Source organism: Podarcis melisellensis, assembly GCF_964234715.1.
Source record: "Podarcis melisellensis genome assembly, chromosome: 9".
NCBI classification, from domain to species: Eukaryota; Metazoa; Chordata; class Lepidosauria; order Squamata; family Lacertidae; genus Podarcis; species Podarcis melisellensis.
Window position 1 is genome coordinate 20,840,167 of NC_138541.1, and position 15,015 is coordinate 20,855,181.

Genomic DNA, 15,015 nt, shown 5'->3' on the forward strand with positions numbered 1-15,015 from the left:
CTCCAGAAACAGCTGGAGACTCAAGTTTGGGAAACTCTGACTTACTTTCCCAACGTAAGTGGAAAGAGCCACTGCATAGGAGGAGGTCCATGAAAAAGAACCTCAAGTGATGACTGCAGGGTCTGGGCCAATTCATATGGGGAGAAGCAGTCCTTGAGGTATTGTGGTCCTGAGCCATTTTAAGGCTTTATAGGTCAAAAGTAACACTTTGAATTGGGCCCAGAAACTAATTGGCAGTCAGTGTTGTTTGGCCACGACTGGCATTATATGCTCAAACAGTCTTGCCCCAGTAAGCAATCTGGCCACTGAATTCTGCACCAGCTGACATTTCTGAACCATGTTTGGAGGCAGCCCCACATAAAACATACTGCAGTAATCTAACCTAGAGATTATGAGAGCATAGACAACAGAAATTAGGTTCTCTCTGTTTGGATAATTAATTAATTAATTAATTAATTAAGTGATCCAGTGTGCTCAGCCATCAATAGCTGAATGCAATCCCTCAAAACATAACAACAACAACAACAATTTATTTGTACCCCACCCATCTTACTGGATTGCCCTAGCTACTCTGGGCAGCTTCCAGCATATATATAAACATAGTAAATTCAATTATCTCATTGATTAGAGGGGAGGAATAGCAAAGGAAATCAATTCCATCAACTGAAAAACTCCCTAGATGCATTTTAATAATAGAGCTATTTAATACTTTTAAAATCAGAGTTGTACACATTATTTAAATGCTGACATCCCTGCTGTAAATAAACCATTGTCTGCCTGACTTAAGTAACACAGTGAACAAACAAATCTGTTGCTGAACAGGAAATCACCACCAACCTGCCCTTAGCTGGATGTTTACTGCAGGTTTACTGTGCACAGAAAAGCACTGCAACCCTCACCCTTTGGAATTCATCTTGAGACAGGATGAATTCATTCATTACAGAGGAAGAAGTGTTATGCCTCTCAACTTCATTTCTCTCCCTGCCACACACACATCTTGCTTCGGGATCATAACTGGACTGACAGATGACAGTCTACTTGAGATTTAGAGATGGAATAGGGTGCATGTTCATGCACATAACTATTCATGCGCTATGGTTTGGTACTGCATCCAAACAAGGTCAATGGAATTCATCTGGAAAGAGTTCTTGGGAGCAGCATACAGTCTGTAATTATACCAATTATTTGGAATTTTTCTTGAGTTTTGTGGCTTTATGCATGCTTTTGTGAGCATGCATAAACAGGACTGGCCTAAGACATTTTGTTGCCCGAGGCAAAGGACAACACCATCCCACTCCGTTCCAAATCAGAACTGAACTGGTCTGAGCACTGAATCTTATTTAAACATGGGTGATGTGATAGCATCTCCTACTGCTCTTTAGGCAGCAGGCTAGTTTAGGGGTTCCAAGGCAAGCTGTGCTGCATACACAGTTCTGCCCTCCAAAAGACGGTACAACCAGGGGCTTAAGAGGAACAAGAAAGTAAACACACCTCTCATTATAAGCAGACATGTTTCTGTTGCTGCATGAGGAACCTGAAATCTTGATGAGACACGCAGATGTGGGGCTATGCAGATTGGAGCTGAGTTCCTAAAGATTCCTCGCTTCCTCCAGGCTGGCTATGAGGAGGAGACTATACGCAATTGCTTCCATTTTAAATCAATTGCACTTTGCCAGTTTTGCAGTAGGTAATCTGCATCTCACAGATCTCTGGACTGTCCCCATGAATGAGATGTCATATAACACATGCACACCAACATAAAGGTTTACTTAAAAGGAACATATACTCAGCATTCCAATGCAGAAGGACCTAGGACCTTATCTGGGCATTCAAAATACAGGGTAATAACACTGTGAGGCAGAAGAGTGGGGCCACACTTGCCTCGCCCTCACTGCCACACCCCACATAATGTCCTCCTTAATACTGTCCACATGTTGCAGATCAAGTCTGCAGCAAAACAGTCTGCTAATTTGTGTAGGTTGCACCCTCTCAAGATTTTAGCTCAGGGTCACTGCATTATCACAGTTAACTCACATTTGGTATGCTGTCCCGTTGCAGGCAAGTTCCCAAATGTACGTTGGGAGGAGGTCAATGTGGGGCATGAGGGCAGGCACACATTGTGATAATTGTGTGAGGCTCTACCCTCTTGCCTCGCACAATTATCACTGTGGGGTGTGTCTTGAATAGCTTAATAAGGCTACTGAGATCTCACGGAAGTAGAAGAAGCAGGCATCTGTGGGATATCTCTTGCAACAGCTCTTGCTTCAGCTTGCAAATCAGTTTTTATTCATGGCTTTGACCATCAGCTCCAAGCTCCACCAAAATTGCAGTGAATTATTGCTTTTGAAAAGTAACATAGTTTCCAAAAAGTCATCTCTAGATTATGGGTAATGGATGCCACATTGATGTGGTGTGGAAAATGTTATGCAATGCATTTTCCCCATTTCTAAAAACTCGCCCCTTCCGGGGGGGGGGGGGAATAATTCATAACACAATGAATGGTTACAATGCTAATCAAATCAAAGATTTTCTTCAGGTGACCCTTACTAGGAAGCATGCATGCATATTTAATATTAGTATCAATGCATAGACTTCTTTGGAGTATGATAAAATTTACTATGTTCACAGTTTTCCATGCCTACATTTTTCTTTATATGTAAACTATGCTCTTGAATCGCTGTATCTTGAAACCATTCACAAGTATTTGAAAGAAAATAATTTCTAAGCAAAGCTTTTCTGTTTGATTGAAAAGAAATGTAAACCACATTGACACAGCAATCCTCTCTAGGGGCTGGGGAAATGCAGAGCAACAGATCCTCTGCTGCAATCAAAGCCCTGCTGGACAGAAGGTTGGAAGTGTGCTCGTTTGCTATACCAGCTCCAGGCTGGTGCAGCTGAGGGTACCAAGGATTGGGTACCTTGGGGAATGTGCAGAGCTCAGGATCCAGTGGATCCCAAGCCTCTTGTACCCCTGCTTCAAACACTCCGTTTTCATGGCTACCTCTGTCATAAGGACTACTGGTGGTAGCTACCGTATTTTTTGCTCTATAAGACACACTTTTCCCCTCCTAAAAAGTAAGGGGAAATGTGTGTGCGTCTTATGGAGCGAATGCAGGCAGGAGGCTCTGCTCAGCACTCCCTTTAAAGAGCCGCGTGGAGCGTGTGTGCGGCTCTTGGGGGAGCACACTCTGCACGCTCCTTAAAGGGAGCGCGGCTCTTGGGGGAGCCTTAGCCGTGCGCAGCCTCTCCTGGGCAGGGGATGAAGGCTCCCCTTGCCCGGGAGAGGCTTGCTTGTGGCTATCCCATAAGACAGGGCTACCCCATAAGCTGTGCAGTGATCCCGCTTGCTGTCCTGGCTTCGGGCATTCAGAATATTTTTTTTCTTGTTTTCCTCTTCCAAAAACTAGCCATGTCCATTAATTTCAATAAATCCACTCCTGAGGATGTTTAACATTGGATCCACCCCATCACTTTTATTCTCCCATATGACAACAGTGGAAAAAAATGAGAGATGGTATTTGGAGCAAAGCAAAGTTTGCTTAGTGGCATTTTGGAGTTGTGCTATCCAAACTTACTTTTCTGATGTCATCTAAAGTGTTGATCTCTGGAGACAGGCCACCATGAACACACAGGAACTGTTGGTTCATCAGAGCAGCCAAGGGAAGGCAGTCAAAGGCATCCATGCAGGCATCATACACACGTTCTGAATACTTTATTTTACCTTTTGGATAATAAGATAGTATCAGAAAAAAGTACTTGAAAAGAGGGGAGAATACTGTATTAAAGAATTCAGACCTAAATTCTGTGGGCCTGTGAGAACCAGCTTTTAGTCTCAAAAACAAAATTATTAATATTGACATATTAATCTCTTCCCATATATTTTCTGCACACCTTTGCAAGTAAAAAATTTATGGTTTTCCGTTGGAGAGATGATGCAGTTTCTATGAAAACAGGGACACAAACATTGCCACTTCTTTCCAACCACCACCACCACCACCAATACATCATTGGACTAGGGTGTCTAGCATACATTCAAATCCTCTGCTTTGATTGTGACTTGCTTAATATTCAGTGCTACTGATTCACCTTTTAGGTAAAGATGTTCAGTCAGAACCTGTTGGGCAGCTAAGACAGCCATTAGCTAACCTTTCCCAGTTGACCATGCCTGCAGAATTTAGGCTGGTGTGCAAGGGTGAATGAACTTGCCACCTTCCTTTAGGCAACATCAAATTTGAGTTTTTGGCAGTTAACTTTGGTGGCTTAATTTAATTTATTATAGTTCACAAGGATTGTCTGTCCAGTTTCAACTGAAAGGCTTTTGAATTAGTTGTTTCCTGCTTTCGTCTATCATTTTAGAGTAATTGGGCTTTTCATTCTGTTTGCCATTTTGTTTTATGATATTTTCTAGTTTTAAAAGATTTTATTAAGCTTCCTCGAACACCATTAGGCAAAAGCGCTGCATACAAATCCTTTAAATGAATAAATATTAAGCAAATCTTAAATGATGAAATCATGAATGCTAAATGTCATGGAGACTAGTGAACATTTAAAGTCACATTATATATATAAAAAAACCCACCATATCAACAGTTCTCTAGTCATCCTAGAAGGCTTCTCCAAAGAGCTATAATTTCATTTTAGATTCTATTATATATTCTCCTGCCCTTTGAAAGGGTAGGTCAGTATAGAAACCGCCACCACACATCTTCTTAATGATTTGCAGAAACATCATTATGAAATAAATGAGATTGTTCAATTAATTTGAAATGTTAATTTATAAATATGCATATTAAAAACTCAGTAAATTACAAATCGTTCAAGTCAATTAACAACCTTTTTATCCTCCACTCTGTAAAGGAAATGTCATTGTACATTGTTCTGTAGGTCATGTTTCCCCAAATGTGGCCACTGTGGATTTTAATGCAGCTCTGAAGGCAAAAGGTGCATGTGGTGGTGGAGTAGACAACATGAAAAAAAGAGGTTGGTACCCAGGTGAGGGAAGACCAACTGCTGGTAACCCTGCCCCTACTCTGGACCCAAGGGCCAACTATATGTGTAGCTGCCCTATTTAAGTGCACCTCTTTCCTGTTAGTGTAATTTGTTTTAAACTGTTCTTAATATTGAATTTTAAATGGTTGTAACCCACCATGACCCATCACTGAAATGGTGATGATGATATGGTCCTAAGTTTCTACCTCCAATTTCTAGGTGTGACTTACTGCCCTGTCACATTCTCTAAACTCCCAATGTCTGTCAATTCCTTCTTGCCATCAGACTAACCCTCCAGCGAAACAGGGCCCATGTGCTACCCTGTTTGGATCATGATCACTCTGCTGAAAGACCGCAGCGAGGAACAAACACAGGACAGTAGAACTCTCTGTTGCAGTCCTGTATCCAGAGCAACAAGGTAAAGTGTCTGGGCAAGGCATGCTTATATGGGCAAGGATCGTACACCAAGGTTATGAGGACTAAGTTGTCTATTATATTGCAGCTATTCATGAGCATGATTCCCTTTAAATTGAATGCACTTTTAAAGATGGCTTTTGTTTACTTGTCTTAGTCCTGAATAGACGTTTACCATCTCCAAAAAGAATATTAGAAAAAGAAGTAATTTTGACTCATACTTACATTCTTGTTTAAATGTGAAATACTCTGTTAAATGTCTACATTCATGATTCCCACGCAGTAAAAACAGTGTTTTTGGATAAAGAATTTTCAAGGCCCACAAATACAGCACACACTGTGAAGAAGAAGAAGAAAGGAATGATGCTGATTAAGAATGAAGAGTGCATTCTGTTTTACAAAAGACAACATATATGACTTTTTTTAAAATATTAAAACATTTTCTAATTACAATGCCCGCTCATTCAGAAGCTTAACCAAAACTATCAAACATTTTTAATAGCTGTGTGTTGTGTACGTTCTACAGCAAGCTTGGCTTAACTAGTGATCATGATGTTTTAATATTTCTTAGCACAACACTAAATAGCTAGGAAAGCATATCGTACAATTATCAGCACTGCCTAATAGCTGTTTAAACAGAGCATTTGATTAGCATTTTATGAAAGGAAATTCATCTGCAAAGCTATGTGGAGAAATAAAACAATTTTGTATGATATAAAATCTGTAAGTGATCTACTAAACTCTACTAAAATCTCAGGATTGTGTCCAATGATGCACTACAACAGGACTTCCATCTCCTCTCCGCTCTGCATGCAACCCTAGAATCTGCTCTAGAAGGTCTCCTCCAACTTGCCCTAGAGTGAAGGCTTTCTGGGAAATGATATATAATGAGCTGAAAAAGGTATTTAAGTATACCTTCCCTAAGAAACCAGAGGCCTTCCTGCTGGGCATTGTTGACCAGAAGGTGCTAAAGAAGGACCGAACCTTCTTTATGTACGCAACAACGGCAGCAAGGATACTTGTAGCTAAGCACTGGAAAACCCAAGATCTACCCACATTGGAAGAATGGCAGACGCAACTGATAGACTATATGGAACTGGCGGAGATGACTGGCAGAATCTGAGACCTGGGAGAAGAGACGATAGAAGAAGACTGGAAGAAATTCAAGGCCTATCTACAAAAATATTGTAAACTGTATGAATGTTAAGAAGGATGCTAGAGTATAAACAACTTGGCACCATTAAGCTAGAGGACGTGAATTATGAAGATAAGCTAAATTTAGGAAAAGATTAATATTTGGAAGCTCTAAGTTATATTTAATGCTTTGAGATTTGAGCAAAAAGATATTTAAAATTAGAGATATAACATTGGAAAATTAGACAATAAGAATAGAAACAAGGGGATAAACTTGCTGGACAAAGTTTTATAGACAAGAACGCAGGAGCAGGAGATGTGAGGGAGTCCAAAGAAGCTAAGAAAACTAAGTTAAGAGATGTGATATTGTTTTGTTTATTGGCATTGTAATTATAATAAAACTGTTAATAAATATATTTTTTTAAAAATAGAAGGTCTCCTCCAGGGGCTTGGATGGACACAGAAGAGGAAGAGGAAATTCTGTTTTTTCAGCATGGAAGCAAAGAACCCAACAACATGATTCAATTCTTGAGATGTACAGCAGGCAAAACACAGTTGAAGAGTTGCTTGGCTGCTTTCATTTTTCATTTGATCTGTTTTCATAATTTACTTCTATATCCATGATGCAGCAGCCTTTTGAGGTGAAGCAATGACCTTAACTGTGGTTTTCCAAGGATTTGTGATTTCAGACAACAGCAAACTTTGCAATAGTGCTGTGCCAAACCTTTGGTGTCTTCCCCATTTGAAGAAGAGATGCCTCACCAGGAGTCATTGCAATGAGCTGTACTGCTCTGAGTGAGTGAAAGACTTTCTCTAAATGCTTTTGGGATTGAACAAAACCACCTCAGCATGCACACTATAAGCAGGAAATGAAAAAATATAATTTTTCTGTTGAGAAATTTCACCTACCAGCTGCTCTTTTCAAAGCAATCTTTGCTTCATTCCAGCAGCCCTTTGAATGGTGTGCGAAAGTTTGGCACAACACTAGTTAGCACAAACTGTTCTCCTTCAAAACTATGGTTTGTAAACTAGTGTAAGTTCAGACAATGCTTTGGACACTTTTTATGCAAAGGTGGGATATAAATGTAACAAATACACAAAAAACACGAACCATCATTTATTTTTTAAATGTTTCTGTCATCTCAGAATCTGACAAATTATCCCTTTTAACTGCTGACCAAGTTGGGCCTTTAAAAAGAATTTGTGATGTTATTGGTAGGCTCTCTTTTGTTTTATCTCACTGATGTTGGAGAGAATAAAAAAATGATTTCATGCTTGTCAAAGACTACTTTATCTCCTTAAGTAGTGCATGTGTGCCGGGGGGGGGGGGGAGAGGCGGTGAAGAGAAGGGAGGGTGGTAGATCATATTCACCACATATAAACCTCACAAAATTAAATGAGACTTGAGCAGAGAAAAGAGAGGCAAACGTGAACTCGAGAACAGAGAAAGAAAAATGTAACTTTTGAAGTTGCTCTCTTTTAAGCAGCCCTATAGCTACTCTTATTGCCAAGTCATCTCTTCTTTAGATACTTGGAAAAAATGAGGACAAAAGCTTCCCAGAGGCTTTATTTCATGCATGAGATGCTGATTAACAAAAGCTAGCACATTAACCTACAGCACTCCTTCCAGTACTTTTTTAAAATTCAGAAGAGGGAATGGACATTTCCATAGGTAATAGAAACATCCAGAAACACAGCATATAACAAACAATTTAGAGAAAAAACAAAAATGCTAGCAGGGGAGAAGACCGTAATCGTGTGGGAAAACCTTCTAACTTTTGAAATGGGGAGGAGGCTTAATTTCAGGACGGCTTCTTAGGAGGCACAATCATGACAATCTGTGCAAGGTAGGGCTGGCGATATCCGGTTTTCAACGTTGTGATATATCACCAGCAAACCATTGTAATACAGTGATACATCATGATGTCTGAAATAAGAAGGGGTGGCTGGGCTGTGGAGGGAGGGAGTGGGCAGGAGGTGAGGCCAGAAAGAAGGGAGGAAGGAGGCAGCCTGCTTGCTTGGGATGAAAGATGCAGCCTGCTTACTTGGGCGCAGGCAGGCAGACGGGCAAGCACCTTCTCGGGCTCCCTCTACTGAGGCCATCACTCTTTTTTAAAGCACCACACTTCAGGACAAATTTGATTTACTCCCTGCATCTACCTGGCAACTCTTAAAACTCAGTATGGTACAGAATTCTTAAGGAAATCAGCCCTGAGTGCTCACTGGAAGGACAGATCCAATACTTTGGCCACCTCATGTGAAGAGAAGACTCCCTGGAAAAGACCCTGATGTTGGGAACGATTGAGGGCACAAGGAGAAGGGGACGACAGAGGACGAGATGGTTGGACAGTGTTCTCGAAGCTACCAGCATGAGTTTGACCAAACTGCGAGAGGCAGTGGAAGACAGGAGTGCCTGGCATGCTCTGGTCCATGGGGTCATGAAGAGTCGGACACGACTAAACCACTAAACAACAATGGTACAGAAGCAAGATTTGGCCCAGATGCATTGAGTGCAGCAGACACACCATATCTCCTGCAAAAGTCATGTGGCTTCTTCTTGAGAAAACTCATCAGGTGTAACAGACTAAGCTGTGTTCTAAACCCAGTAGGACATACGTGGGACAAAGAATGAGGAGCACACACAATGGGGAGGGGGAAGCCTTACATAGTACTAAACTAGCCATTCACAACATTAAACTGAGTTTAATTCAACAGAAAATGCTTTTTTAGACTGGATACCAACATGCCTGAAGCCCAGGGGCATCACATGACTGCTGGAGATGCAAGCAGCCACAAGCAAACCTCTAACTCATTACTGCCCAGTAATCCACCCTTTCTGGAAGTAAGTACAGGCTGTTCTGTTTTACTAAATGCACAGCAAAGAATTCTAGCTCACAGCTCTAGGCTGTGTACACACAATACGTTTAAAGCACATTCAAAGCATATTTTCTCCCCTCAAAGTATTATGGGCATTGTAATTTGTAAAGGGATGGTGGGGATTGCAACGCTCTGAGGGGTAAACTACAATGCCCAGAATTCTTTGAGGGAGAGAATAGTCTTCAAATGTGCTTTAATGGTGTAGAGTGTGCACAGTGCCAGAGCTGTATCACTTCTGTAGGAGCACAAGTACATTTCTCCAAGTGGACAGCCGTACCTTAAGCATACAAGCGAAACAACACGTAGAGCTTAAAGATGCCCTTAGTACGTAACAATGTGTTCGTTGCACCATATAAACTGTCTCCCTGAACTGAAAAGCAGTGATTTCCCCCCTTCATTTCTTCTGGTTTGTGTAAGCCTGTCACTACATAGTGAGTCACAGACTTCCTACCACTGAATTTTTCTACTGTCACTCCTCTTCTTATAAGGCTTCACTTTCCAATAAACGAACTAGCTGACATGTGAGACATCCCAGTTGGTCGTTGTTGTTTAAACATAGAAATCCAATGGCTGTTTGCAGGCTTAGATAACTTTCTCACTTGCTCAGATGGGTGTGACACACAATAATGTGATATTACTTTGCAAAAGAGAGACAGACAGACAGACAGACAGACAGACAGACAGACAGACATTTGGCACTGATGCTGCCCTCAACCTCGTCCCCCTCCGTAATATCTAGCTCATTTTATCCATACTTTAACATTATCACTATATATACAATTCCTTGCCCCAACTTTTTATCACTGACTGCCACTGGTGGGCCTGGAGAAACCCAGTGCATAGTATAGTCAGGACTAGATGTTCTGGAACTGAGTGGGGAATCTGACATTTTTGGCAGCAGCCCCTGCTCTTTGCAACATGCAGTTCTGCCCTTGTCTTTTGTTCAAGAGATATCTTGGTTATTTCTTGTGCCCATTCACCGTGGCTTCTCATTAATGTGTTGAATCATTTCCTTCATATTCTTCAGTGGGTGTTTTCATTTCTTTTGTGGTTATAGCCTACAACAGTGAAAGGACTTCCATCTGGCTAGCATTCTTTTCCTTTTTGTCACTGACTAATTGAGTGACCTCAGGCAAGAATCCCATTTTTCCAAGTATCTCAGCATATTTATCCATGTGACAGATTACATATCATAATATTGATTTACCACTCAAAGATGCTATGAGGCTTAATTAAAGTGTTTTGTGTTGATTCAATTGAAGGCTTCTGGAAAATGCACAATATCTTTTATGATGAAGGCTCCACATGGTAATGGTCATTAAATTGTGACCGCAACAACTGTAGCATTGTTAAATGCAATTATTTAGAATTTGACATAGCCACCTATTGCTAAGATTTACATTTCTCTTCTATATCAGAGCAAGTCAACAACTGATGGCAATGAATCCCATTGGAGAATTGCATTCTCCAATTCCCAGAATGCAACCTTCCTTCCATTCTTCTCTTCATACTGTCTGAAACTGTTTCTTAAGCAATGGAAGGAAATAGTAAATATGAAGAAATGAAGTGTTCCCTTTGTTGCTATCCCAGTCAGTGTTAATTAAGCAGGTGTGTGTGTAGAGACTGACTATGTGCCCCCGCTCCCTATAAGAACTTGCCTGAGCTATCTAGAATAAGCACACATGGCTACTGACACACAGTATCTTTGAATTAGTTGAAATAGTGGCTCTATTCTGAAACTGAGTCCAATATGTGGACATCAGGGAGGTTCAAGTGAAGTACAGGCACAACTAGTTTTGGGGAGATGGAGTAGTATTCCAAGAGATGTTGTCAATTTATTTCTTTAGCAAATGGGATCATGTAAGTTACAGGAAGCTGCCAAGCCAGACACTGGCTCCTGTAGGCCACTATTATCTACATTAACTGGCAACAACTCTCTCCAAGGATTCAGACGGGGTGTCTCTCTGCCCTACCTAGAGATGATGATGATCATGATGATAATTTTATTAATTTTACTCCATCCATCTGGCTGGGTTTCCCCAGCCACTTTGGGTGACTTACAGCACATTAAATATTGCAAAACATCATACATTACAAATTTCCCGATAAATTTCCTTTCACATCTTCTAAAAGTCAGATAGTTGTTAATTTCCTAGACATTTGATGGGAGTATTTTCCACAGGGAGGGTGCCACTACCAAGAAGGCCCTCTGCCTGGTTCCTTGTAACCTCACTTCCCGTAGTGAGGGAACTGCCAGAAGGCCCTTGGAGCTGGACCTCAGTGTCCGGGGTGGACAATGGGGGTGGAGATGCTCCTTCAGATATACTGGGCCGAGGTCCTTTAGGGCTTTAAAGGACAGCACCAACACTTTGAATTGTGCTCAGAAACGTACTAGGAGCCAATGTAGGTCTTTCAGTACTGCTGTTATATGGTCTCGACAGCCACTCCCAGTCACCAGTCTAGCTTCCGCATTCTGGATTAGTTGTAGTTTCTGAGTCACCTTCAAAGGTAGTCCCACATAGAAAACACTGTAGTAGTCTAAGCAGGAGATAACCAGAGCATGCACCAATTTGGTGAGACAGTCTGCGGGCAGGTAGGGTCTCAGCCTGCGTACCAGATGGAGCTGGTAGACAGCTGCCCAGGACACAGAATTGACCTGTGCCTCCAGAATGACTTCCTGGCTGCGAGCTTGGTCCTTCAGGGGCAGTTACCCTATTCAGGACCAGGGAGTCTCCCACACCCCCGCGCCCCCTGTCCCCCTAAAACAGTACTTCTGTCTTGTCAGGATTCAATCTCAATCTGTTAGCCGCCATCCATCTTCCAACCACCTCCAGACATTCCAGATGTTGTAGACAGAACCCAGGACCTCTTTCATGCAAAGTACTTGCTTCATCACTGAACTGTAGCCCTTACTAAAATGTTAAGGAGCAGAACATTTCAATAGGCCTGGGATAGCTCAGTAGGTAAAGCATGAGACTCTTAATCTCAGGGTCATGAGTTTGAGCCCCATTTTGGGCAAAAGATTCCTGCATTGCATGGGTTTAGACTGGATAACCTTGTGGTCCCTTCCAACTCTACAATTTTATGATTCTATGATTCAAAGAAAAGGGAACTGTGGTTTTGCTGTTAAATGGTCCTGTTAAAAGGACAGACAAAGTAGCTGCCTGCTTCTGCCTGCTTTTTTTAATATATACTAATTTGTTATCAGAGAATCACATGAAGAACATGAAAGTTTCTTTTTACCATCTGCTGAATATTTCCCAATTACACTACTGTTTTGTTTTGTCATCTGCATGCTCATTCATCATCTCTAGGCTTCATTACCAAAGCATATACTACCAATTTCTTAACGTGACAATATGATAATATTCACACTTGCCATGTTTTCCTTCCAAATGGCTCACCCACCTTGTCTTTGAAGGAATGTCCATTAACCGTACCTTGTTTGAGAAACTTAGGCATGCAATTAGGATTCATTTGGGTCTTTCAATGACGGGAAATTTCTGCATGGGCCTGATTAGCTCAAATATTTACCCAGAATTCCCGAGATTGACAAAGTCCCCACCTGTCATGGTGTATTTGAGAGGAAGCATGACCAATACTTCTTGGGACCCTGGTAGAAGTGTAATGTGACCAGTCTCTTAATCCTGGCTGATAAATCTGGTGTATGGCATGGAATTGAATCTGAATTGGTTAAAGGCTAGTTAGAATGAACCATGAATAGTGCTGGTGTAGCTCAGGGATGCAAAACCTATGGGATGCCTGACATTGCAGGACTACAACCTCTGACCACTGGCCATTCTGGCTGGGGCTGATGGGAGCTGTAATCATTTCAACAATTTCTGGAAGGCCACATACACTGGTTCTCACTTGTTATTTTCATACCCACTATCATTCCAGTTACATAAGCGGGTAGATTTAATCCCTAAAGTGGCACACTTGTTTTCTATGCGCTGCAAGTCTTTCATACAGGAAAGCACTGACATACACAAACTACCATTGAAGGAATCGGTTTCCCAAACCCAAAACTGACTGTGCAGGCAGTTTGAAATGGGCACCAAAATCCCTATTTTTCCTTAGCTAAAATCCATTAACTTGAGCTCCGAGTCAATTTATAAACAAAAACCCGGCTGTATAAACAAGTGCTCAGAGCCCTCTCCTTTATCAGTTCGTGATGGCAAGGATGACCTTGGCTGTTTCAGTGGAGTAGGGATGACATGTCTAGGTCTTATCTTACGTCCTGACGCACAGACCTAGACCTTGGCTGTTTCAGTGGAGTAGGGATGACATGTCTAGGTCTTATCTTACGTCCTGACGCACAGACCTAGTCCGGGAACAGCACCAGAGTGTGTTCTTGGAGTTGGTGACCTCTTGCTCCAAGATAAGAGTAGGAACAGGAATACCCTTTTATGGTCAGAACTACAGGAAGGAATACCCTTTTATAGTTAAGAATACCAGAGCAGGAACATATGTGATGTCAACCTGCGTGTTTAGGCTGACATGGTTGGATTCCTGGGGAAGGAGGGAGAGGGTGCCTGGAGGATATATATACTGTATGAAATTTCTCGTTTCTTTGGACTTGCTGTGGACACACCACGCAGGTGCCTTTCTGCTGTTCCAGAGAGCAGAAATAAAGAACTCTTTCTCTGAACCAACCCTCGGTGTCATTTGACTTCCTTCCTCCTGTCCGGGAGCAACGCAGACCCAATCGGTAAACCCCAATAAGGCTACACCATTACCCCAGTATGAAGTATAGAATCATAGAATTGTAGAGTATGAAGGGACCATGAGAGTCATCTGTTTCAACCCCCTGCAATGCAGGAATCTGTTGCCCAACGTGGAGCTTGGACCCACAACCCGGATGTTAAGAGTCTCATGCTCTACCAACTGAGCTATCTCAGTCCCAATAAGCATTGCACCAGTCACTCACTGTCAAGCATATCAGATTGGTTAAGGAATGTGCAGTAGTACATGTAGTACTCCACTTTCCAATTACAAGAACAATTAGGAAAATTTGTATTTTTACCTTTTTTCCATAAATCCCAGGACATTATCTGACTCATAATAGCCAGTGTTTCAACTCAGATCGTGCCAGAGCACAAATGGAACAGAATGTTGGGCTGTGGGATTTCTGTTTCCCTTTAATACACTTGAAGACTGATGGAAATGGGTTTTCAGTGGCAAGTAATATATGTGCGTATGTGTTTGTGTGTGTGTGTGTGTTTGTACAATGCAGCCTGTATTTACTAGCCAGTACACAGACAAATTGCTAGTAGCTGTTCTTACACCGTATAGCTCACTATATGAAATTCAAGAGACTTCTCTGAACTGTTTTCTGCCTGGAAGTCAGCCTGGAAATTTCTGAACATCAGCCGCTTTCGCAAGGCTTCCAGTAGAGGATCTATGGTGGGAAACTGCATGAAAACACTCTCACTACCAGCTGGCATTTCAAGCCTTGAGGTTTTGGATGACTAAGGAATAAGGTCGGGCTGTGCAAATGTGAGGACTTCAAAACAACTTCAAGTTTGGCCCCATCTTTGTATCTTTCTCCCCTACCAAACATTGCTCTAAAATCCTTTGCCATTTCTTCAAAGACTCAGA

General features: G+C 41.7%; 1 protein-coding gene across 5 annotated transcripts in view; it reads right to left on the reverse strand.

The window, feature by feature from the left end:
* Positions 1-15,015, reverse strand: part of PPP3CA (protein phosphatase 3 catalytic subunit alpha) — a 189,333-nt gene that overhangs the window by 44,806 nt on the left and 129,512 nt on the right. For all 5 annotated transcript variants that reach the window (XM_081925077.1, XM_081925075.1, XM_081925074.1 and 2 more), the window contains exons 4-5: positions 5,629-5,740; positions 3,576-3,721 (exon numbers count right to left, since the gene is read on the reverse strand). In XM_081925077.1, the coding sequence (XP_081781203.1) occupies positions 3,576-3,721; positions 5,629-5,740 (258 nt within the window). The remainder of the gene's footprint in view (positions 1-3,575; positions 3,722-5,628; positions 5,741-15,015) is intronic.